A 26,048-nucleotide genomic window follows, 5' to 3' on the forward strand; every position below is an offset into this window, starting at 1 on the left:
TTCACACTTCTTCACATCATTTATTTCCATAGAACAAAAACCCCTTGGAAAGCGACATAGTTAAATTTCAAACGCACACAATATATTGCAGGAGTAGCATAAAGGAAGCAATATGATCTCAGTTTATATCCATCCCCCACACCAAATAAACCGAACTAGTAATTCTCTTACTGTGATTTCCAGTCAAGAAACATTGCAAAGAACCTTATTAAAATGTAACTTGAATCGCTAATCCTTTGTAGAGCCAAACATTCCCCAGAGATCACCCTCTGGTTTCACTCTCAATAGGAGAAAGCAAATGGATAGAGATTGGCGGTCTCCTGTGAACCTGTTCTTCAGCTGATGCATTCCTTTGAACTTCTGCTCTTTGGGGATGAGAAAGGGGGACAACTTAGTTTGAAAAAATAAATTATTCAAATGAGTGTTGTGTGCAACAAGAGCATAACTTTTTGAACCGCAATAAATAGGTGTCTGTGAGCGCGCGCATGTCAGTGTTCATATTTAATCTGCATTAAATGAACTCACTAACTAATGAAATATGTAACGGGAATGAGCAGATGAAATTAAACACAAACACATATTGTGCAAAAGTTATTCCACCCTGCCGCCTCTAAATCCTGGTGTATAAACAACTAGTTACTCTGTTCCCAGCTCTACCTCAGTGCAAGATCTGACTCTGTTTTGAACTAATTACAACAACCACAGCTGCCAATGAGCAGTACTTTACACTAAATGTTCATCATTTCTGAACTTGTTGATCACAGTGTCTCACATTATTTCCAGTATATTTCAAAGTCAAAAATTACTCTTTGGATTTAAAATTTCCCAGAGCTTTTATTTGAACTCTTTTCTTAGATATTTTCAGTATAATAGAAAACTACCAAACAAACAAACCAACCTCAAGCTACAAAACACATAATAGACTTAAAGTAGATCTTGCATCATCCTGATTTAGCTCACAGTAAATCTTTTTCACTGGATTTGGCAAACAGTCCATCCTTCGGAAGCTTGATCATTCAACTCCAGTCTCAACAGCCACCTTCTAATAAAAAGACCAAATTTTGCATCCAAAATTTGACAATGACTGATGAAGTTTGTCTTTGAATTAGATTTATAAAATTGGAGGACTCCAGAACTCTTAAGATATAACAATGTCCAAATAATCTTACACCCATTTAATTTATGTAGCTAGTTGCATTAACATTAGCTTTCTGTCACCAATTTTCCTTATTTTTATCAAAGCCTTGTTTGTAAGCTCCATGGTTTCATCCCACTTGTTTTTCTCGGGGCTTGTGTATGTCACCAAGTTCTCAGTATACTGCAAGACTGACTTCAAAAACCTATGAGACATAAAACCGAAGAAGAAAAACTCATTAAAGGATTTAAAAAGGAAAAAGAAATAAAGAAAAATACCTCAATGCCTGATTTAAAGTGGCTAATGTCTGCAAATTTCCAAATCTCCTCGGGATGATCAATACACTACGGCTTCTTCTACTTTGGCAAGGAAACCACTCCCTCATTCTCACAGTAAGAGGTGATGATTTTCAGAGCTGCAGTTAAACACTGCCATAGAAAGAACGCGGTGATAAAACGTGTGACAATTTTCCCCAAATGGCTTCCTTTCCTTTCTCAGTCAAATGTTTCACAATGCCTAGGATATCCAACCAGCTGTTAACTGACGCTCGAGGAGTAAAACCACCAACATATTAAATACAGCTTTTATGTACTAATATTTTTTGAGTGTGTGATCATTTTCTAAGGAAGAGTCTAATAAAAATTGAAAATTTTAATAACTGGACCATATATTTTTACCTAAGTTATTTTAGTTCTTGAGTGAACATTGTCTGAGATATTACGATGACTACAATGACAGAAAGAGGGATGACAAACTACTAAAAGCCATGCTGTTCCTTTTTTTTTTTCTCTACAGGATTTATACTACAGATCAAAAAGGAATGCGTACAACTTCCTATTTTCATAAAACCTAATATACTCACTTCAGATACTGCTGGTAATCAAAAGGATTCTTCTCACAAACCCAATGAATGTTGACTAGTTCCAGAGTAATCAACACTAAGACAAGCCGCAACACTGGAGACAAGAATTTAATGCTAGAAATAAGCAAAAATATTTTAAATAAACAAACTAAACCCAAATTAAATTTAAATTAGTAATATAAAAAAAAATCTTCAGAATTTTGCGTAGGTCCTCAATAGCTGGATATTGCATAGTTGGGGGAGTGGGAGGGGGAAGACTATGAAGAGTTCTTCAGCAAAAAGCAGAGCAAATACCAAACCTATAAACAAAGACCATAAATTAGGAAACCTCAAAAAGAGTAAAAGAGAGAAGCACATATAGTTAAGATTCCAAAGAAAACCTCACCAGCACCCATTACTTCATAAAGTGGAGTTCAACTGAATTCCAAATATGTATTGTCAGTTTTAAGTTATGCTTCTTAAATAATATGGTTAACATTTTTATGAAGAGAACCCGGCCAAGATTACAATATTTATAGTTTTCCCAGTTTTTAAAGTGTATTCATAAATTCATTCTGAATAGGAACAAAACTAATGGAATACGAAACAATCTCTCTTCTTGTGTAAAGATGCTGCCCCAGATATAACGATAAAAAGCAGCAGAACTAAAGTAGGTAGAGCTTTGAAATCTGTTTAACCTATTGCATTCAGATAAAACTTGAATGGCATTTACACACTTAAACAGGAAAAACTAGCAACTAAAAAATATAACCTAACGTTGAAATGGTACTTTTATTTGAAAGCTTATGATTTACAGTGAAGAAATCTAGCAGTGCTAAATGAAACAGTTAACAAGAACACATGAACACTGTTGACTTTAAACTTGTAAGGCAAACCACCGAACGCCAGCACCAGCAGCATACAGCCACTCTCTCGTAAACCTAACCACAAAGTAAAGAAAACCCGCCAGCCAACCTGTTTAACATCCGAAGATAGTTATGCCTCTGGCGAGAGCGTAGAGTCTTGTTCATCCACTGTTTGTATCTCAACTCAGTGCTGGCAATAACTTGTTCAGACACTTGATGGCACTGCGCGCTTATTTTACGGAGTACCACCAATATTTCCAGAACGGGTCGCGGAGAATAAAGTGTGCAAATACGCCTATCACAAAGTTCAATCAGCAGCCTCCAAAACAGGAAAGAATTGTTATTTTCAATCTTTTGTTAGCTGGGTTTAACATGAGATATATTTCATGCTCGGTGTGGTTTGATTCATAATGTTTTAACTCAGAAAACCTGGAAACAGATTACTCTCACCTCATGACTGAAAAAAAGCAAGGATCTACTTAGTACGGGCAGTGATTGTGTTCTCTATCACTGTACTGAATATAAACGTAAAACTGCTGCTGATGAATACGTTTCCCATTTCAGATCAAAGATACACAACCACAATAAACAAAACTGCCTGGCTGAAATAGTGCACTGAACGCATCAAGTCACAGCAGGGTTGTGGTTGAAGCCTCCCACCATAGCTCAGTTCACAACCAATTAACATCCACCATAATAGAACTCACTCAAACAAATGGTATTTATTAGTACTTTAATTAGTGTGTGGTCTTTCTTCTGGGCCGAACAAGAAGCAGACTTAACATTTCATAAAATGCAGGTGGTGAGGCCATTGTTTCCATCTACAGTGGATTATGCTTTGTTGAAGCACCCAAATATCTTTCTGCTGTCACATTCTAACCTGCTAACCTGATGTGTCACACACCACTCTAAACAGTGGTTGGAAATGTTTCTTAATCTCCTTCATGCTCAAATTATCTCTGAGACAGCAAAACACTAATGAATAAAAGCCATGAAGGCAGAACACTCTAAAAATGGTTTAACACTTCAGTAATTAGACTTCTTTTTCATAAGCGAGAAAAGTGCAGATTGATGGGTAGGAAGCAGAAAGCACACATGCTACCTAAGTAAAGCAACAGGTAAAGTCCTCTTTGCGCTATCCCGCCCACGCCTAATGCGTTTGATCGGGAGAGTATTGCGCCAATGTATTCACTCAGCCATGAGACTCTTAAGACTGCTACAGGAGTGCCAATTAAAAGTCAAATTGTTTTGATCATTATTCCAAGTCAGATATAATTGGAACTAACATACCACCAAGTCTGACAAGAAGTCTAACAAGATATCTTCTATTTCAGAATCTTGATGCCAAAGCATGTAAGAACAGAACTCTGTAGCAGCATATTGTTATTTCAAATGCCACGCACAGCTGTGATACCAAGCACATTGAAACAGATTTTGGATGCAGTTTTAGCACACAAAACAGATTAAAACCAACTTAATCTACTCAGTACATAAATATTGAAAACATTTTGCCTCCCCAGTCTGAAAGAAAAATCATTATTTTTTCACGCTAATTTCCAAGAAAAATCTCTACCTTAATAATGTCCCAAATCTACAATGTCTTGTCTGCATTGAAAGATGACGTTCAGCTGCATTCTTCAGATTTTTAGATTAAATCAGAAGCAACATTAGGAAAGTGCATGCAACATTTCAATCATCCTAAAGCCAGGGAAATGAGTAAATTATGTTTGAGAGTTCTTGTGTTGGGCTGCATGTAGAAGCTGGCAGCGGGAACTGGGAGGCATCAAACTCACCTCTCTGTTAGGACACTGTTGATTGGATCATCTGTACTACAGCAGTTCTGGGGCATATATTGCTGCAACCGAGATACCATTTCAGATATCATCAAAATTAAAGTACTAGCTTCAGCATTTCTTTCCAACCTTAAAAACAAAAGAAAAAAACCTGAGATTTGAGATGATAAAACTGTGTAGTACTTTTATTTCTCAAACGGCATATATCAAGATACAGATTTTTTTGGACAGCGGCGCATTCAATGTCCACTCTCTCTCTCTGGTATCATGGTTCTTTTCCCTCTGCCTTATAAGCATCATTTTCTTTCTCCAACCAAAATCAATCTTTTCTCAGCCCCAGCAGTCTTCTGAACCCCTCTTAATCCTCCATTCACCAAAATCCTGCAGCATATTAAGTATGTTCCAGTTGCACTGAATTTTTACCTCTCAGCTCTAAACAAGTACCATTTCCTCCAGTGATATTACTGACTTTCTCCTTTTCAAATGACAAGAGAATGTTACATTCTTTTTCTAAGTAATATCTCATGTAAAGTCTTCCACTGATTTGGTTACCAAGTCCTTTTCAGCACATGCAATTATTTTCTGTTTTACACCTGGTGAGCCATCTTTTTGTTTTTACTTTGATGGACTCAAGCTCTAGTTTAACTTCCTAACAGCTCCTTCAGCACCTCTCCAGAAACAGAATATGGAGTCACTAACACCTTTGTATGTTTCAGATGTTCTCATTCCCTTCAGATGATAGTTTATAGTCTTTATAGTATCTGTACTGATGTGTATAGCACGATGAAGCTAAAAAGAACAAAGGGATCTTCTCATACCCCTCTGGTGTCTATCATCTTCCTAGTAACGTCTTTGAAGAGACCTTACACCATCTCAAATCCCATTTTTCGTAACTATTTTGAGAGACATCATCTTTTTTAATAGCATATACATACCCTTTAATCGTTTGAATGTGTTCCTCAGGTGCTGTTGGCAATTCAGGCCATAAGTGAATGCTCTTCATACATGCCAGCACCTCAAAATTTATATAATGAAAAATGTTACATGAAGTGGAGCCTTTAACAACAGGACAACACATTTTACCTTTCTTAGTGGCATTTTTAGAAAAAACTACAACAGGTAGTAAGTAACTAACTTCTTCAGTAGCTGTAATTGTGTAAGCCAACACGAATTGTTAAGGTTCATGTTAGATCAGAAAGTCTTGATATACACTTTCATACTAAAACATCACCTGAATAAACTAATTTACTATTTTTCTTCCATTTTTTTAATATAAAAGATTAACTAACATGATTTTTGTAACATACCATTTGAATGCTGTCGAAAATGGAAAGTACTAAGCATGCCTACTGCAATCTCAAATCAATACAGGAACATCTTCAAGCAGTTCAGCAATTCATAAACTGACTAGCAGACAACTACCACGACACCTGAAGGCAGATTTTGCTACGGTGACAGACTCTGAATCAGCTGGCTTTCATACAACAAAAACCTTAGTTATAGCCCAATCCAAGATTCCTAGATACTTGCCCAGACTGTTCCTGACATAAGAAAGCACAAGGAGATTAAGAAAACTACAGAACAGCAAACATTCACGTAAGAATGAAGCTATTCAGTGATCTAGAGCACAAACACAGCACCAATTGCTTCAACAGGAGTGTACGTGCTTACAGCTCATTTTAGCAACTGTAAATTCCTGTAAATTGTGAAAGATAAAACTGAAAAGCTCATTAAGAAAAAAAAAGAAGAAGAAAAAAGTAAGATTTTAACTTCTTAGGACAATCAAAGCATGAAGACACCAATTAGATAAATTTTAAGGATTCACAATTTTAAGGACCGAAATGCTTTCACAGTTGGAAGTACCTACCTGTTTCTTGAGTCGGGAAATTGGATGAAATCGAGAACGGTAGCAACTTGCACAGTTCATCAGTGGTTTTATGACCATGTGTTCCTGATTTACAAAATCATAGACAATACACAACAGTTTCTTTAAACTGTCCTAATCATATGCAGACCTAGACTTGTACTTAATTTTATGCAAGCCACCTATAGCACTGAAGTCAGTAAAGACTTCCAAATGTCTGAGGGCTGAAAGCAGTAATCAGCACAGTGAGTGTTTAAAGCTTTATTTCTTTGACACATTTTAACTACGAAACCTGACAGCAGCTGACATAAAAGCAACCAAGTACTCTCTTAACGCAGCAGCACGCAATATATCTTGAGAAAATAAAAAGAGCTGCAATTAATAAATGGAAGATTTATCTCACAGGTTGCTGAATGATATCGAAAGAAGTAATCCCAAATATTAACAGGAAATTGGAGGGAGCAAATATAGTAACTGTTAATGTCGAGAAACATGTATTGCTAGACAAAAGGTGTTCATAAATTCACAGTATAGAGGGTGGATAGAGTTCACACCTCCATTAGTGAGTCAGCATTATTTATAGTGTCTCAGAGAAAGAAAATCTCAAATATTACATACCTCGGTGGCTGAGCTACAGATACTCTACATACCCTTCAGATAACTCAGCAGATAAACAGGCTAGGTATCGATCCAATTCGACAAATAAATTTAAGTGAAGTCACTATAATTTAGAGATCAGCCATGTGAATAAAGAGTGGTTAAGCAACCAAATTAAGGTACAGTAAGAAAAGGTAATCTTTTAGAAAACTTTGTGTACTTATTTCACTACAAAACTAGAAAAAAACATACTTCCACAATGTTTTACTTGGAGGAATACTTCACTTTCACAAAAAGATGCTGTCAAGAAAGATTCAGTCATAAGACTCTCTAAAATCAGATTTGGCATCCAAAGCAACAGGAAAAAAATCTTCTGAGAGCGTAATATTGAAACCTACCTTAAAAGCAAACATATCCTCATCTGAGAATCTGCAGAGAAGAGTAATTGCAAATGCAACTATCTGATTAGCTACTTCTCTGGGAAATGCTTCTAGATTGACCTCTCCATGGCTTAACCGATCTCTTACACGTGGACCCTCCTGGTGGTTCAAGAAATCCCAAAGAAATTCCTGTGGAAACATATGCCACATGTATAGAATTCTATTCTTTGTGTATTCACATAAAATAGAATATGTTCAGTGTACAGATTACCTCTGAAAGATAAGTATGTGATCATGACTATAAAAAAGGGCAAACTCGCCCACCTTGGCAGCTTCTGAGGAAATTCAAAACTAACATACATGCTATTTTGTGAGAGGTAACAAGAGATTTCCTTGAGCTTTGCGTCCCAAGTCCTCCACAGCCCCACTGCCTCTGACACCAGGACAATAAACTCAGGTCTCCCCTACAGTCTCAAAAGGCCTCTAAATTCAACATGCCTAGTTTTCACGTTCACTATCTGTTTGGGTGGCAAGATGCAGGATGTGCTCTGGTAGGTTTGCAGCTCTGTTTTTGTGCCATCTGCCCAGGTAGCTGGTGTAAGATGTGTCCCAGGAGCAGTCAGAAATAAGTTTTTTTTTTTCCCCTGTGTAAAGCATCAGTTTTCTTTCTGCTCCTTTCAGCTGATCTTCAGCAGTCTAAAGACAAATATCCCTGAGACTTCTATATTTAAGAAAGAAAGACACTCTTATATCCTAACTCAATATAGCTTGTCAGGTACTACCTTGTATCCTTCCTAACGAAAAAGTGTAACAAGCTTCTGCTTCTAAGCTGCTGGAAGTAAGCTGTGTGAAATAAATGACTATTAGCCATGATCATAAATATATTACTAAATCTAAAAACAAACAACAACTAGAAAACAAACCAAAAAGCCAAAAAGCTTTCAAAACACTTGCCATGGCAGGTTCCTCAAGAACTGCAGGAAGCTGGTTGACTTCTTCATTACCCAAATGCTTTGCTAGCATCTAGAAAAAGTAATTTGAGTAGAAACTTACTATAGAAAACCAAACAATCAAAGAAAAAAACCCACCAAGTTAATTAGTTTCCCTAATTTTAAGCAATTACTTCTGCCACTCAAGAATCAATGTGCCTATTTACTCCTGAACAGACCATTTGAGATAATTCAAGAGAACTGTAAAATTGAGGATTTCTGCTTGCAGTGTTTATTTTTATTTATTTTTAATAACTGAACCTAGGAAAAATGACAGCATGTTGGTTTCTGTGAGATGAAGAATTTAAAGATAAAAACATTTAGAAGAAATTAAAGTCTGTGCATTAAAATTTGTATTAATTTTGACATTTTTTGGCGGATTCCAAATTTAACATATTTACTGACCACCATCTAAATTTTGCAAAAAATGTAGAAATAATGTCTTATCCAGCACAAGAAAGTGCTTTCTGGTCTCTAGCAATGGGAAACATGCATGTGCTTAAATTGTGACATTGATATATATTTTAAAAAGTAAAAAAAGTCACAAGTACCTCATCAAAAGTGGTGTAGAGGGCAGAAGGCTAGAACAAAAGAAAATTAATAATTTAATTTTCAAACAAGAACAATTAACTAGACATGTATACCCAACTTATATTTATTCATTTTCATGAGGTGCATGAATAGCAAAAAAAAAAAAAAAGCCTTACAAATGAAAAAGGGAATGCTGGATTTAGTGTCAAGTTTTTTAAAATAAATATAACATCATCTACTTTCCACCCTAAACTACTCTTTCCAAACACTAACCTTCAAGTACTTTTTCATATCTCTTGTACTGGCAGACATCTTTACACACACAAAAAAAAAACCCCAACTCTACTGGAAGTCTTTTAATAATGTTCTGAAATTGATTGAAAATCTTTTGGGTACAATCTGTAAATGTTTAGACACTACACCTCTAGAATATTTTGCAAATATTGTTAGCACTAAATCATAATTGACTTTAGACAGATATTTTACCTCAGCTGTTAGCAATCGATTTGGACATTTATTAATTGTAGTGAAGAGCAATCTAAGTCCAGCTTCCAGCTGAGGAAGTAAGAGAATCACACAGTCAGCGTACCTGAAAAAAATAATTCTGCCTTGTAAATATAATCCAAATGGAAATTAGAGCTACCTCAGAGTCACACTCCCAGGCCAAACTACCCAGCCCAAAACTCCTTTGCAATGTACTTCGTAAATGAACAATAAACGACCACCTGTGCCCAAAAGACGCTGACCACCAAATCCAAATCAGCTCAGAGACGAGAACAACTTGCAAAAAGGAGGAGCATGGGAGAGGAAAACAAAACAAAGCACTTGTTTGTTTGTTTTAACACAACATGTTAATATCTGAAGATTTGTTTCCACTTGCTTTGTAAAGCTCTCCTTTTTGGCTACATCTGCAGTGGTTCTTTTTAGGTTTCAAAATATAGTTTAAAATCCTAGCTGGCACAAAATAGAAGTATTAAGTCCACAAACTTTCTGAGAGACCACTGTAACAATGCATAGCTATATGTTGTTAAGCAACAGGTTTAGCAAAAACTGTGGAATCTACAAATGCTGCTATTATTCTATAAATACAGAATCACGGAATGGTTTAGGTCGGAAGGGACCTTTGTCATTTAGTCCAACCCCCTGCAGTGAGCAGGGACAGCTTCAACTAGGTCAGGTTGCTCAGAGCCCCGTCCAGCCTGGCCTTGAGTGTTCCCAGGGATGGGGCATCTCCCACCTCTCTGGGCAACAAGTTCCAGCGCTTCACCACCCTTATTATAAAAGATTTTTTCCTTATAGCCACTCTATATCTACTCTCCTTTAGTTTAAAAAAATGCATATAGAATGTATTCTTTCTATGTTTTATTAAAGATAATGATTAAAAAATAAATCTACTGTTACCTGCTTTGCTTGAAAGCTGTTAAAGCAGCCATCCAAAATGGTAACATTGGTTTTAATACAAAACCGGACAGTTTTACAAGCTCTTCAGCTATGCAAAGTGTTTCATGATTAAGATCTGCAAGTTAGCAAAACAACATTGATAAACCATATACAATCTATGGTTCACTAATTCATTCTTAATATTTACTGAAAATGTAAGATTATTTCAGCATTTGTAAAGGGAGACTTAAAAGTTATCCAATTTATTTTAACTATGGAAGTTCAACGGTAATCATATTTAAGATCAGAAACTGAGTTTGTGAGATTGCATTTTTAGTGACAACATAAAATTGCAGAGTAAAAACAGTTAAAAAGCCGTGGCTGCTTTTTACTGAGACCAAAAGATGACACAGCAACTGGACCTAGCTTCTGTTTAGTTGTTCTCCACCTGCTTCAAATACTTGAAAGAAGTGTAATGTATATATTAATCACTTTAATTTTGTAAGAATCAGCACAGTAGTATGAGCATTTGAACAGTAGCAGATTGCTCCTGCTTCATCAATTTTCTGTGATGACATTTAGCATAATAAATTAATACTTCATACTTCAAAGATACCATTTAATGAAACTCACACTTATGAATTCACATTATAAACATCCAAGAGAAAGCTTAAAATGGCAAATGCAATTTGATTCCAGTAGGTGTTTTTTCAAAGCAAATCAACAGCTACAGGATTTATACTACATGATGACTGCAATGTTATCAGCTTGATTTGGTTCCCAAAAGCCCTGTCTCAGTTCCGTGAACAGATGTTCCACTGGCAAATTGATCACATAGCACAATCTGACCACGACCACAACCGACACCAAGATTCCCATACGCTGTTGTTGGTTTAAAAATAGTAGGAATAAACCAAACAAGGTCTGTAGCCAGGGAGAGGGTAAGATTTTAATCTGACACTTCAGGTCCTTCCCTGAGAAAAGCCTCACTGTACTGAAGATGTGTCACCACCCTTTCCTGCAAGGTGCAGGGCACTCCTGCTGGGACCCCTGCAGCTGAAACCCACTCATTCTGGAATGAATTAGGTTTTGTAAAGCAAAGTAGATGACTGTTACACGAAAGGAAAAAACCAGAACGTTGAGTTGAAGTCTTTTAGAAGCAGTAACCTCACACGTTTCAATGTGCTGCAATTATTTTAGAATGCAGTATTTTTTTATTCAATAGTAGTGGAACTGCCTCCATATTCAAAAACTGTCCTACAAGCATGATTGATTCATCTAATGACAGCATATATGGGTATCTTAGTTAAGATTCAATCTTAGAACTGTAGAAAATGCATTATTTTCAACTGCCCTTTCAGACAACAAAACAATTACAAATATAGCATAATAAAAACTTGCTAATGGTTAAATACTTGCCTGGAAATACATCAAGCTCCTCTAAGCTAAAGAAGATCACATAAGGTCGATGTACTAAAACACATTTAGTTTGTCGAAGATATGTCTGTAACAACTGACCCAATCCTGCAGTTAAAAAAAGCAGCATAGCACAATATCTAGAGAGAATACCATAATATATTAGAAAAACGTATACAATTAAATCTTTTGCAAAGAATCAACATTTATGTGCTGGGGACAAAGGTGTATCTGCTCTTCAAAGAACGCCCAACCCCTACGCTCCCCATCTCATTTGGGTATAGACACTTAATAATTAATTGCCTTCACAAACATGAAAAAAACGAAGTAGAATTAGGAAAAAAGCATCACTGTATTCTATATTATCTGCTGTCGCTCCTCCTCCTCCCCCATTCCTCCGCTTTTGGTTCTGAGTTATTCCTGGCTGCCCTGACAGGCAAGGAATTGGGTTTCAAAAAAAGACCTTAAGCTTCCCTCCTCTTCCTGCTAGTAAAAAAAACACCAGTCCTAAAACTGACGGGCTTTATAATGGCTGAAGCATTCTATGGAAACCCCTTTCCAAAAGAAGCGGTGGCAGCAGGGGAAAACTGTCAGGATACCACCAGAGGCCTTTGGACATTTACTAAAAACAATTTTTAAAACCCTAAAAGAGCAGTAAGTTTTACTAATGGCTTTTCAAGCACTCTCAGGTCTGACTGGTAAGAAAATTAGATTCTTTTTGGTAACTTACTTTGCAGGGATATCTTGTGGGGATGCAAACCCATGCCACAAAACATTACGAAGATTCAGACCATACGGAGATCCAATGAATACCCTCAGTACATTCATCTAATTAATAAACAAAGTGATTACTGCATGAGGAAATCTATTATTGATGACCTTATATCTTTCCCTGACAGAAAATTTCAGAAGTTACTGAGAAATTACAATGTCTACTGTCAAGACAACTGGCCACAGCTTGTCGCAGTAACAGCAACTCACTATTTCAGTTCCCTATATTCTCTAAAATGAAATCTTTCAGCTTACTTGTACATGCTCTAGAATATAACACGGGAAGAGCAAAATTAGTTATTAGACATTCCAAACAGTTACGACAGGCAGACAAATGAGATCAAGTTTAGCTCTTGCATCTTGTAGTATAAATCTACAATAATTTACAATATTATTAACAATATTATGTTATTAGAAATTAACATAAAATAAAGAATTTGCATTCAGAGCTGTATTCGCAGCTCAAACAAAAAGGGAAACTTTGTTGTTTTTTTTTTTTAACTGTAAGAATTGAACTATTCCACATGCCATCAAAATTCAAGAAATAATCCTTAAAGCACTACCAGTCTGGCTAACAATACAAACTCCTACAGATCATACCCAACATTTTGTCCTAACAAAGAATTTACATTCGTAAAGCTGTATGACAAAGACCACCTACTCTGTTTACACAAGAGCGTAAATGCCATCAGAATTTTGTTTTTATTAATTTTTTGCACATGGGATGAACAAATTAGTTTCCACTATTCTGAAAAATTCTAGTGTGGTAAATGTTGTAAAGCACCTTACTACAGGGGTGGTGAAGGGGAACACAGCTGTTCAGAAACAGCCGGTGCAAGACGTGTATTTTCAAGTAGCGCAACTCAGAAAGAGGCAGACAAGACTGCAGCTCGCTCACCTCCTTGACAGATATGTGAAACTTCACCTATGTAGGTTTTTCGTGTAGAAAAGCAAATAAGCATTTATAAGCTTGCCTTAAAAAATATTCCCATTTACAATATTCACTATTTTTGCCATCTATACCCCAGACTGAAACATGTATAAAATGAAAAATTTTCCAATATATTACAGAATTTTCAAACTCTTCTTCAGTGCAAGCAAAGGCTATCTTGGAAACCTGACAGTTGGCAAGAAGAAAACCAGTTCAGTATATATTACTTATTTCAAAACTAGGCACTTACTACAGCTTGTCCAAAGACAACTGCAAGCTGCTCAGAAGCAAGCAAGTCTCTTAGAAGGAAAGGGCAATCTTTACCAATCAGTAAATATACCTGTTTTAAAAAAGCAAAACAGATAACACCAGTAATTCAGTATATTTCTTTGTACTTCAAACATACAACTCGACTATTTCACCCAATAACCATTTTCATTATTGTAAAAACACTAATTGAACAAAACCCACCAAATCCTTAAAAAGACTTGAAATTCTGTAATTTCATGACAAATGAAAACTTACAGAACATATCAGGAAAGAGTACCTATGCTACCTAACGTTCCCATAGTTCGGCTTTTCACAGTGTCTGTACACATCTCTCCCCCCCAAAAAAAAACCAGGAAAGCACAACAAGAACACATAATTAAGGGAATAAACTCTACCCAGGACACCATACTTCATCTTACCCTAGAAATCTATAGGGTCTGTCATTGTTAAAGGTGGATTTGTCACCCGGTGTGCAATGAGTCAATAATCACACACTAAGGAGAGACATTGCTGACTTATTTCAGGATTGTGCAATCCCGGGTGCTTCGCTTTTCGGGCAGCAAGGAGACTTGTGGTTTCTCTTCTGATTCTGGCTTATATTTTATCCTAGTTGGGCAATCTTAGCATCTCTAGTCTCAACTGTTATGAAGCCTTCCATTCCATATGTTCTCCCTGATGTTTTTTTCCAATCTTTGGCAATTTTTCATTACTTCATCACCCCCCATATTTGGGCAAAACTGGTTTGTCTAGGTGTAAATTAACCCATTGTTCTTTCTCTGGCATTTCCTTCTCCACGGAGGTTTAACAACCAGCTATTTTATCTTATCTGTGGGCAATATATCCCAGCAGCAAAGCCTCTTAAAACAGCTGCTGTTCCCTTCTCCCTAACCTGCATGCCCCAAGTAGTGGTGGATCTGTTTGGGTGGTCATGCAGTGAAGCAGATCAAGGAACTGATCCATCTGAAAACCAAACATGGGGGTAGGGAAAAAAAGTGGAAAGGTACCAGTTCATCAATCTAGCTTGCTACTAGCCCTTAAAATATTTGCACTCACATAACATATAGAATCATAGAATCATTAAGGTTGGGAAAGACCTCTAGGACCATCAAGTCTAACCACCAGCCCAACAGCACCAGGCCTCCTGAACCATGCCCTGAAATGCCACATCTTTTAAATACCCCCAGGGATGGCGACTCCCCCATCTCTCTGCGCAGCCTGTGCCAGGGCCTGACCACTCCTTCAGTGAAGAAATTTTCCCTAATATCCAATCTAAACCTCCCCTGGCACAGCTTGAAGCCGTTTCCTCTCGTCCTGTCACTGGTGACTTGGGAGCAGAGACCGACCCCCCCCCCACTCCAGCCCCTCTCAGGCAGCCGCAGAGAGCGAGAAGGGCTCCCCTCAGCCCCCCCTTCTCCAGGCTAAACCCCCCCAGCTCCCCCAGCCGCCCCCCAGCACACTTGTGCTCCAGACCCTGCCCCAGCCCCGCTGCCCTTCTCTGGACACGCTCCAGCCCCTCAAGGGCCTTCTTGTCCCGAGGGGCCCAAACCTGAGCCCAGCATTCGAGGTGGGGCCTCCCCAGGGCCGAGCACAGGGGCCCCATCCCTGCCCGGCTCCTGCTGGCCACACCAGTGCTGACACAAGCCCCGGGGGCTGGTGGCCTCCTTGGCCACCCGGGCACTGCTGGCTCATGCCCAGCCGGCTGTCAGCCAGCACCCCCAGGGCCTTCTCCGCCAGGCACTTCCCAGCCCCTCTGCCCCAGGCCTGCAGCGTTGCAGGGGGCTGTTGTGACCCAAGGGCAGGACCCAGCACTTGGCCTTGTATACCAGCAAACAAGGCAGGTGGCTTCAAAGATTACTAAACAAACTTAAGCAATGCTACCACCAAATGTTGAACCACAGCCTAATTCACGTTCCATCAAAAAGGATTCACAATACAAGTTTCTTAATACCAGTCAGAATTCCTACACCTAAGTCACATCACGTGTGCGCTCCTTGCCTCATGCTGGTCATGGAACTCCTGCAGTATTGCTCTTTAAACTTAAGAAGATTGCATACTTTTACTAACCGCTACAGGGTAAAGGAAAGAGGGAATGCGTTAATAAGACAAATGTTCAGGACTACAAGATGGATCCCAGATCCATCCAGCTGATCAGTTAGGTCTAGAATTTAAGTTGTTAGCTGACTTCTAGATGTTTTTGTAGCACAAGACTCATGTCAAAGCATTTAAACAGATGTACACTCTGCGAACAGAGCTCTAAGGAAAGACGTTACCTAGCAGCCCATTTCCAGCAGCACGCTCCTGCCTCTCCTCACAAAAGTTACTACACCATCAGATCTTCTGTGGAAGGTATGTTGCTCTCTGTTTCGGTTCAATAAATCAGAGTAACAAAGACCTACCATTATGTACACTGATTAAGCAAACTTTGCTCTTTTTTCATGAAATTGCTTAGTAACAGCACTCACACAAGCAACTCTACCAGCACAGGTGAAGGAGCACCAGATGTTTCCATTAGCACAACTGGATCCAGAAGAGAACACCTCTCCAACTCAAAATGCAGCTGCGCTATTTGTATACTACTACAGTACGGGGTAACTTCACTTCTTCAGCATGCCAGAGCTCTTCAGGAGCCAAGAGCTCATTCCATCTCATACAGCCAAATCTGCAACAGACTCCACATGTTGGTACTTACATCACCCAAGGCTCGCTCCAAGCACGATGTTAGTTTCATTAAGCCAAGAGCAACTTCTGTAGTTTGTGTATATTGTAGAACATCAAATACTTCAAGAAATAACTGTATGACCGGGGAGATGAAGAATGTTGCGTTAAATATACAGAAGGAAAAAACAAAATGCCAAAAGCACACAGAAACCTAAATATTCCTCTGGGCTAGTTGCTATGCAAATGTAGAGAGAAGACCATGCCAAGGAGGTAAAACTGTTGATGCCTGCAGAGAAACTGCCCTAAAGCACCTCTTGTATTTTCAGCCACAATGTATCTAGTGCCTTATATCTATAAAAACTATAAACAAAAACTTTACAAAGTAAAACTTGGTATTAAGCACAGATGATTAGAAAACACAATCCTACCATCTTAGGTCAAAAGAAGTCCAAAGCACCTCATGTTCTCTTTGTGATAATTTATACACAATCTGATTACAAAGTCAGGAAAATTAGAAGCAACTACATGTCAGAGAAAGACGATTAGTTACAAATTCTAAGTATTTTGGTTTATTGATATCTCTTGTGAGTTCTTACATTAAACTTCCACAAAGGGCTCATGCCAAAATACAAACCATCAACAGATATGTCCGTACCTCTGTGTAGTTTGTCCAGCGGAACCATAATGCGTACTGGCTTACAAATTGCTCCTTGGTCAGAGATTTGAAGTGCAAATTAACCGATTCACATACAGGTCCTAATGATCGTATGCTTTTGATATAATCCACACTTTGATCTTAAATTGAAAAACAGAAGGTGATTACAGGACCAAACTTCCCAAAGGTCCAATATTTTAAAACTCAGTAAAACCTGCTACACCTTATGTACATATTTAGTACAGAGAATTTTATCCGGACTATTTTAGCATGATTAGTACACTACAATTTACTGTCCAAAAGACCACATGGTAAGATACAGAAAAGTGCAGTGTGAAGCCAGGCAATACAAAGTACCTTCTCCAAATTAAAAAAAAAAAAGAAAAAACTTAATGCAAGAAAATACAGAAGCAAAGAGGATCATTCTCTTCTGGTTTTGTTGAAATTGGAATAAGTAACAATAATACAATAATAATAATAATAATAAATCCACATAACTAAGCTGGAAGCTAGTGTGGGCTCAGAGAGCTCAGTCAAGGTACACCACTTACACCCTTTAAAGAACGCAGATGGATGTGGTACCTTACAGAGCGGTATCACTGCTCCTCTTCGGTGGGACGCTTTTATAGGAAAATAAATGCTTCTGATTTACAGAAAGATACTGCTTGAGGCATAAACACATATCTGGAAATTATTAGCAGAGCTTGTGTGATGCAATTTGTCAAATTAAAATTCAATGAGTTCATCAGGGCATAAATACTTTATTTTGGTGAAAAACCAATTATAAACTGTTCTACATACAGAAGGGAAACCAAACAGTACTTCTGTACGAGCTAAAGTTGGGGAAACAAAACCAGAAGCAACAGTAGGACTACTGATGGCCCCAGAATGTTTTAAATTTACTGCAAAAAGAATATAAAGAAGGCAGGAAAAAAGCAATTATGAGGTAGCAGAGAAGCTGGGAACCAAGATGAACGAGGAAGCAAAGAAGTAGCTACTTATGCAGCACAGATTACATGAATCTTAGGAGCCAGCAATAACCAAATACCAAACACGGACGAAAAATTTAAAGCTCCTTGTAGATATGAAGTGTATGCACTCTAATCTGGAGCAAAGCTAACGCTGTACTGTAATAAAATATTATAACTAAGCTAGGATTGCTATGAACTGTGCTGAGGTTCTGCGTCATTCTTAAATGTGCTGCAGCTGGTAAAAACCAACCTGATTCAAGGTAACACACATGCTCTGTAACAGCTTGCCAACGTACTTCACCATCTTCAGACAAAATACTATTAATATCATAGGTTCCTTTTTTCTCAAATCCAAGTTTGCAAATCATGTAATGCACAGGTGGAGAAAGACAAGTAGTGACTGAGCCTGGCAACGCCATCTAGAACACACGAAAAAGTCCTTGCGTTGAGAAAGTGCAGGAGAACAGAGAAAATTATTATTAAAGCATACCCATAAGCACAGATACACAGACAGTAACACAGCATCTGTGAACAAGTTAAGTTTTGCAACACACCCTTCATCTATGCATATGGTGAAAGAACTCTCTGAGCAGAACCACCGTGTGGAAAACCGAGGGGACGGAGGAGGGGAAGAACTGCTCTATTTGCATAATGCCAGGATGGTGTATTTCTGAATGGTTCTACTAAACTGACGCCAAGACAGGCTGAAGCAAAAGATCTCAGTTTATGTGTACATTCTGCCTCATCTCTGAGCTTGCAGGAAAACTGATGTTACTTCAAGCAAAACCAAGGGCTTTAGGCCTTATGACCAGCAATATCATTGGGGGGGGGGGGGGGGGGCAACATGAATTCTGTGTAAACTGTTAGCAACGGTAGAACAATCTAAGCATAAATGTTATCTGCAGATTAGCCTAAACAAAAAGATGGTCTGATTCAGAAGCAGACGTTAAAGGAATATGCTTCTGATTTAGCAAGAAAGTCACGCTTCCCCAGTAATCAAACAGAAAACACAGACAAGAAATTGTTTGAAAATAAAGATCACAACAAATAAAAAGAGATTACATCAGAGTTAAATTTAAAAAAAATCCTCTTTAATTAGGTGGTGGAATTGACAGTCACAGCACATAATTACTGAATTCATGGCTTCGGGGAGACTACATATTCATAGGGGTAACAGCACAGAGCAAGTCAGACAGTTTCTATAACAAACCGGTATAAGGTGCCATCAGGAGTAGCCTGTCCGCTTTAAAAAAAAAATAAAAATAATCTAAAACGTTCATAAAACACACGATTCAGTCCTGCACCTTATTTTGCAGCACGCCCTGTGTCACTGTCAGAGTCAGGAGGCCGGAGCAGGACTTGAACCGCTACAGCCACCCTTTGCTGCCTACAACTGGCCAGGCGAGGAGCCGGCAGCTGCATCTCGCAGGGAGGCTCCGTGACCCGGGCCCGGCTTCCCGCTGGCGGCAGCGCCCCGCCGCCGAGGCTGCGCCGCCCCCGCCCGGCCAGCACACACCGGCGCTTCCCCGGGGCCGGCAGGGCGAGGGCGAGGGCGGCGGCGGCAACCCCCGGCCCGGAGCCCCCCTCACGCCACGGAAGCCACCGCCCCACACCCGCCATGGCGACCCGCTGCTGTTACCTCCGGTACTGCCGGACTCCGCCCACTCTTGCGTCACGACGCTCCGTTAGCGCACGGCGTCACGCCTGGCTCGCGCGGGAAGAGCCTCACCCTGGCACGGGGCTGCGCCACGCCGCCGAGCGCGAAGGCGGCGTCTCCTCGCGGCCCGTCGCCGGGAGCGGGAGGGGAGGGGGCCGCGCCCTCCCGCCTCCCCCCGGGGAAAGCGGCCCTGGGGCTGCAAGCCATGGAGAAGCCCTCCAAGACGCCGCAAGTCGCCGCCGCCGCCCCGGAGGGAGGAAAGCGGCGTCAAGGCCTGTTGGATAAAGACAGCGTGAGCGGCCACCTGGGCGGGGGCGGGATGGCGGCCCCGTGGCGGGTTTAGCTGCTTGGAGGCTGGTGCCGGCGGCGCCCCCCGGCTCCGGGGTGGGGATGGGGAACGGGGGTGAGAACGGCGTTAACGGCCGGCCGTAACGGCGGCGCCGCGCGCCTGTCACGTGGCCTTGCCTGAGGCGGGGGCGGCAGCCCGGGGCTGGAGCGCCTCCGCTGGCGGGGGAGGGATGGGGCTCGGGTCCGGAGGAAGGGCGTGCGTCGCCCCCCACCCCCCCACCCCTCTGGTGAGACCCCCCTGCAGTGCTGCGTCCAGCTCGGGGCTCCTCAGCACAAGGACATGGACCTGTAGGAACGGGGCCAGAGGGGGCACAGAAATGCTCCGGGGGCTGGAGCCCCTCTGCTGCGAGGCCGGGCTGGGAGAGCTGGGGTTGTTCAGCCTGGGGAAGGGAAGGCTGCGGGGAGACCTTATTGCGGCCTTTCAGTGCTTAAAGGGGGGCTGTGGGAAGGGTGGGGGCAACCTCTTTAGCAAGGCCTGTTGTGACAAGACAAGGGGTGGTGGTTTGAAACTAAAGGAGGGCAGATTTAGACCAGATACAAGGAAAATATTTTTTTTACAATGAGGGTGGTGAAATACTGCCCAGGTTGCCCAGAGAGGCTGTAGATGCCCCATCCCTGGAAACATTCATGGTCAGGTTGGATGGGGCTCTGAGCAACCTGATCTAGTTGAAGCTGTCCCTGCTCATTGCAGGGGAGCTGGACTGGATGGGCTCTAAAGGTCACTTCCAGCCCAAACCATTCTGTGACCGTACCATGTGTGAAAGAATGCGGGGCTCGGTGCGTGTGTAAAAGGTGAGTGCAATCTTGTGAAAGCTTGTATCAGAAATGCTGTTCCTATCAGGTTTACATCCCATCTGGGATAGCCCATCCCCTTTCTGCTTGGTCAGAGGCCACGTTCGTGTCCACCTCGCAGCTGGTGTGCCACCTTTGGCATTGGGAGGTGAAGTTGTTAAAGCCTGTGAAGGTAAAAAGAAGGCAAGGGTTGTCCTTCCTTTGGTAGTGCAGTCCTTCCGACTTGGGGTACTACTGTAAGTTCTCTAAGTTAGGAGAAGCTGTGCCCTCTTTTGAAGAAATAAGAACTGTTTCTTTAAATTTAAAGCAACTATTTGTTGTTAAAACAGACTTATTAACCAACAGCATTTCTTTCAATTATCAAAACCTTTCTTCTCTCAGCATACTCACTCCCATATGTCCAAGGTTTAGCCAACGTAATGGAGTCAGGTAACATAACAACAGGCTTATGTATAGTCAAAGGCAAAGTTGGCTCTTCAGTTTTTGAGTGTGCTTTATGGAGGATGTAAATATTATATAGAAATGTAATCACAACATTGTGCTAAAACTTGCAATTCCAGTATTTGTATTGTTAAATACAGAAGTAGGTTTATTTATTAATTGATTGTGTAGAGAGATACCAGTAAGGTTTTTGGTTGCCTCATGAGCAAATGGCTTCTTGCACATGAGGAATTGATTATGAAAACTTCTGTCACTAATAATAGCAGTTAAACTTGTAAGTAACAGCACTGTTAGAAGCCATGTGCTATAGACATGAATTTCCTTCCACCTGCAATGGTACAGGCTGAAGATGTGACTCATGCTGAACCATGTTAGCAAAGAATTGCTGTTTGGATTATGACCTTTTTGATGGGTTCATTTCCGCTGACACAGATTAGGATGCTCATTTGGGCAGCTGAGATGGTGGACTTGAGGTGCTTTTTATTCTGTTAGAGGACCTGTGATGAGCAGGTAGGGGCTATAGTCTTTATATACCTGAGTTTGAGTTAGAAGATGATGAGAGTCTGCAGCTTAGGTGCAAATGTGTTTGCTCTGTGCATTTTTAGTGTAGCATGAGTACTGTTCAGAGTTTGCATTGTTGGCACGGCACTAACAAGCACCTGCAGCCAGTTTGCACTAGGGCCACCAACATCACTGGTTTTTAACAGAATTATCTAACAGTAAGGAACCAGAGGGGGGAGAGGGTAATGCCCACAGTGTTGACAGGGCTAACGTGGAAATGATTTCATAGAGAAGAAACTGCATTGCTTCCCTTATGTTTAAACTCCTCTGACTGAAAGATTTGTGAGACCTGGAGTAGTGCATCTTTTCAAGTGATTCTCACTAGACTTTTATATTATTCATAAGCGCATTTTTTTCTATACTACTTGGTTGTAAGCCTTGCACTGTGGTGTTAGGTCACCTTCCTGCTCTTTTGTGCTCCTCTGAGAAGGAGCTGATGATTTTCTCTCAGCAAAGTTTGAGCTGTAGTCAAGAAGTGGAGCAAGGGGCAGTAGAGTCAACAAACTTCGAAGTGGCTAGTCAGGAGGTATGGAATACCACTGTCTGTAGCATTTGTTCAATCTCAGTCATTCCGTGTGCTTTCTGTCTCTGCCTTGTTTTGTTACCATCTTACAGTTCTGTTTTAAGCGAGCCATGGAGGACAGCAGGTGACATCTGTTGTGTGCCGTCATCCGACTTGCTGCTTGCATTCACAGAGGGCACAGTTTTGTTGTGCGTGTTGAAGAGAATGATAGTACACAGGCTGGATGGGGAGAAAACTCGGATCTTCAGAGTTCTGATGACAAATAAAAAGAAGTACTACTACTTTGAAGTTACAAGCAAAATTACAAAGCTTGCAAAACGGAGCTTGTTTGTCCTTTTTTTATTAATGAGCAAATTAAGTCATTAATACGTAAGGCATTTATTTAGTAGCTTCACAAGGACTGAGGACAAGTAAAACTACGTAGTAAAAAATAAACTGAGGGTATATATTTTGGGTTTTGTGTAGGCGGTTTGAATAAAAAACTTGAAGCTGTGGTTAACAGTCTTGACACATATGTTAATATCTGTGAGTTTCTGCTTGGAAAAGGGAACAGATTCAGAGTGCTAGTACGGTGCGTCTGACTGAAGTTAAAATTGAGCAGAAGCTAACCACTGTTCTCTCTTTTTTCAGTCAAAGCAGTAGTGTCAAAACAGCCAGAAGATACCCATTTTCTAGCTTTTTTGCTTTTTTTGGTGACATATTCCTAGGCTGTTTTTTTTTCCCCACTTAACTGCACACCATGAAGTATTAGTTAGAGACTGTTAAATGCTAAAATATTGACATGTCACGTGGACTTTATTTATTATTTTGCACAGACAAAAGGGAAAAGGACACAACCAAATTACGAAGCTTCGGGTGTGGCTCCAGTGGAAGAAGAGTGTTCTGGTGATTCAATGAAAGCTAAGCTGTTGGCATTCAAAGCTAATAGGGCAAAGATAAAATATGCTAATACATACAGACTGGAGTCACATAACAGATTTCGGGATTATTTAGTAAGAGACAGAGCTCAAGTGATACTAATGGTATAGTATTTTTTTAAGCTAATTGTTTAATTTTATTGCGAAGTAGCTTGCCTTGCAAAGATTGTGTTAATAGAACGGTGTAAATTGCATAAATTTACATAAGCAGAAGTCTTTGCACGCCTCGAGTTTTGGTGCACAAATATAATGCGAATATGCTCCGTTTTGCTAAGTGCAGAGGCCCCCTGCAAGGTCGCCAATGAGCACGTGCTGTTAAGATGGAGCTGAAGCTTCTTAAACTCTTACCCATTTCAAAGTTAAATGGAGCTACGGCACAGTGCAAAGTACCCTAATCTGCAGAATATCCAGTTTTCCAAAGATCCTGGCCTTCATTTGTAGCATTCTACTCCTTCCATTAGTTCTACTAATATCACATAAAAATGTATGTGGTGTCTGTGACAGTCTGACTGACACATATAAAACTCAAGCAAAAATGACGGAGACCGATCTGCTGAGATAATACGTTGATGTTAGTGATACCTTGAATAGGTATAACGGACTCCTGTAACTGCTGTCTGGAAGACGTGCCTTGGATATTTGGAACTGGTAACTGTAATTGGTAACTGTAGCGCTGTTTTCCAGTGAACCGAGCCCAAACGGTGGAGGAGAATACACTCCTGTTTGTTAAACGGAGGTTGGCTGGATGTGTTTCTCACTTTCAAAAAATAGAGTAAAAATAGCGCAGCTTTTGCTGTTTGAGAGCATCACCTATATTGACTATTCTACTCATTAGTTCTAATGTTCTCGTAATGGAAACGACTGTAAAAGTTTGGTGTTTTTTCTTTTTTTTTTTTGCAAAGGGCTGCCAGGATGAAAACTAAAATCTTTCAAAATTGTTTTTGATAGAGTAAACTTCAACAAGCCAAGTACGATGGAGTTTCTAGTCCCTCCTTGTGTGCTTCAATCTCAGAAGAAATATTAACGGCTGTGAAGGAACTGGACTTTGACCGTTACAAGTACGTGGTATCGGTACTAATTGTGGAAAAGGCAGGCCAGGCAATGCATGTGAGCAAACATATTATTCATAATATCTTTTGCAAATTGAAAATAATGTTATCTCCTAGGTGTTCATCCACATTCTGCAGCTTAACTAGTTTGAAGTGGTCTTGAAGCCTGTGGGTTCTTTTTTTGGGAGAAGTCAGTTTAAGGTGCTGCTGTGATTCTGCCCAACTCTGAGAAGGCTGTGGTCTTTCTGAGTTCAGTAACGGTGGCAAGCAGCCCATGCTGCTCTTCCCCATCAACCAGTTATTGCTGCTGGGTGGTGCGCCAGTACAGTTGCATGACTGCAGTCAATTTTCTTTCTCCACCGTTTGGTTTGTTTGATCTCCAGTTGGGTCGCCGCATTCTGCGCAAAATGCTGTGCAGTTGTAGTGTGGGGTGACGTGGAAAGGAACGGCTGGGGAGGAGAGAGGATGGACACTGTTTCAACTGTAGCTGCCACCAAACATGCTCCTGGGACTGCAAATCACCATTAGTGATCTGAACTTGGCACACCCAAAGACTTCTAGACCTTTCCTGTGTTGTATATAAATTACAGGTACTCCAAGCTCCCGTTGGCATTCAGAACGCTTCCAGGTGTCTTGCCGAGTGTCAGAGCGCTTCTATTTAGGAGTGTTCATCATCAGCTCTTAAAACCTGATGAAACTGTAACTGTTTTTAGTGGGTTATGTGAAACAGTGTTTGAAGTGTTGTCAGCCTCGGTAATGAAGCCAGTGTTTACCTCCCCTTCAGGTGCTGCCTCACAGCACGCTGCCTCTCGGGTTGTACTTTGGCTGAGGAGCCGTGGGTTAAAACGAATTGCTGAAATGGTCCGAGTTAACCTTTTTTTTCTCCCAAGGAATATGTTTATTCCAGCAGTCAATTCACGCGTGTTAGCTTTTAAAACAGTTTTATCAAAAAATCTGAGTGCCAAGTAAATGGTCCTGAGCAGACTGGAATAAGCTGGAGGTGGAGGAGAGGGGGACGTGACTTCTTAGTTGTCTGTGTTCCCCAAACGAATGTCTGTTCATGTTGCTTTTGAAGGGCTGCTGATGCGGCACCCCAAAGGACTAACAAGTGAACATGGGAGAGAACTGCTTTTTTGGTGTAGAGATTTTTGGATCTATCGGGCTCGAAGCTTTACGGCGAAGCAAGAACGTGTATTTTAACAATGAATAGGGCTTGTTCATTTTCACTGTGATTTTTGCAGTTGTTGTTACTACTTGTAACTCTCATAATGCCATGATATCCGTATTTATATAACGCTGCATGTTCTTTTAAAAAAAAAAAAAAACAACATAAGAACTGTGCTGTTTATAGATTCACAAACAGCTTTTTCTTTTCTTTCCTTTAGGTTGCCAGCAGATGTGTCTGGGATGTTCAAAGAGACACTTGGGTTTCAGCTAAATGTGAAACTGAAACATTTATTGCACTGGCTTTGGTAATGGCTTGTTATTATGAGTAATAATCTAAAAGCCACACCCGTTTTTGCGCAGCATGTTACGTGGTATATTTGAAAACTTTCAGAATGTCATTATTTTAGTACTGATTTTTGTCCTGATCCTCTTGGCACATCAAAATTGACACATAGTTGAGATAATTTTGCTTGTTTTTCTGTTTAAAAAAAAAAAAATCAAAAAAAACCCGCTTTTGAAATGTGTATGGTTGAGTACATATGGGC

The 26,048-nt window shown here is 40.3% G+C and overlaps 2 protein-coding genes across 4 annotated transcripts; one reads left to right on the top strand and one right to left on the bottom strand.

Moving 5' to 3' along the window:
• ERMARD (ER membrane associated RNA degradation) lies at positions 1-19,719 on the bottom strand. Of its 2 annotated transcripts, none has more exons than XM_075089560.1 (18): positions 19,688-19,719; positions 18,299-18,467; positions 17,078-17,217; positions 16,454-16,555; positions 13,745-13,834; positions 12,523-12,620; positions 11,796-11,932; positions 10,398-10,512; positions 9,483-9,585; positions 9,017-9,046; positions 8,431-8,499; positions 7,495-7,665; positions 6,503-6,586; positions 5,571-5,650; positions 4,636-4,764; positions 2,952-3,161; positions 1,998-2,111; positions 1-1,340 (listed from the first exon to the last, which is right to left on the bottom strand). In XM_075089560.1, exons 2-18 carry the CDS (start codon positions 18,465-18,467, stop codon positions 1,181-1,183), a joined length of 2,001 nt encoding a protein of 666 aa, XP_074945661.1. In that variant the 5' UTR covers positions 19,688-19,719; the 3' UTR covers positions 1-1,180. The 2 variants fall into 2 exon arrangements, 1 of the variants encoding a protein (XP_074945661.1); XR_012659968.1 differs by having other exon boundaries at positions 812-1,340; positions 2,944-3,161.
• Positions 19,492-25,887, top strand: DYNLT2 (dynein light chain Tctex-type 2). Of its 2 annotated transcripts, none has more exons than XM_075089569.1 (4): positions 19,492-19,997; positions 23,186-23,392; positions 24,236-24,394; positions 25,722-25,887. In XM_075089569.1, the coding sequence occupies exons 1-4, from the start codon at positions 19,911-19,913 to the stop codon at positions 25,830-25,832; spliced, it is 564 nt and encodes a 187-aa protein (XP_074945670.1). In that variant the 5' UTR covers positions 19,492-19,910; the 3' UTR covers positions 25,833-25,887. The 2 variants fall into 2 exon arrangements, with proteins under 2 accessions (XP_074945670.1, XP_074945669.1); XM_075089568.1 differs by having other exon boundaries at positions 19,860-19,997; positions 24,236-24,345.
• Positions 25,888-26,048: the final 161 nt, after the last annotated feature.

This window comes from Phalacrocorax aristotelis, chromosome 3 (genome assembly GCF_949628215.1).
Source record: "Phalacrocorax aristotelis chromosome 3, bGulAri2.1, whole genome shotgun sequence".
Lineage (NCBI taxonomy): Eukaryota > Metazoa > Chordata > Aves > Suliformes > Phalacrocoracidae > Phalacrocorax > Phalacrocorax aristotelis.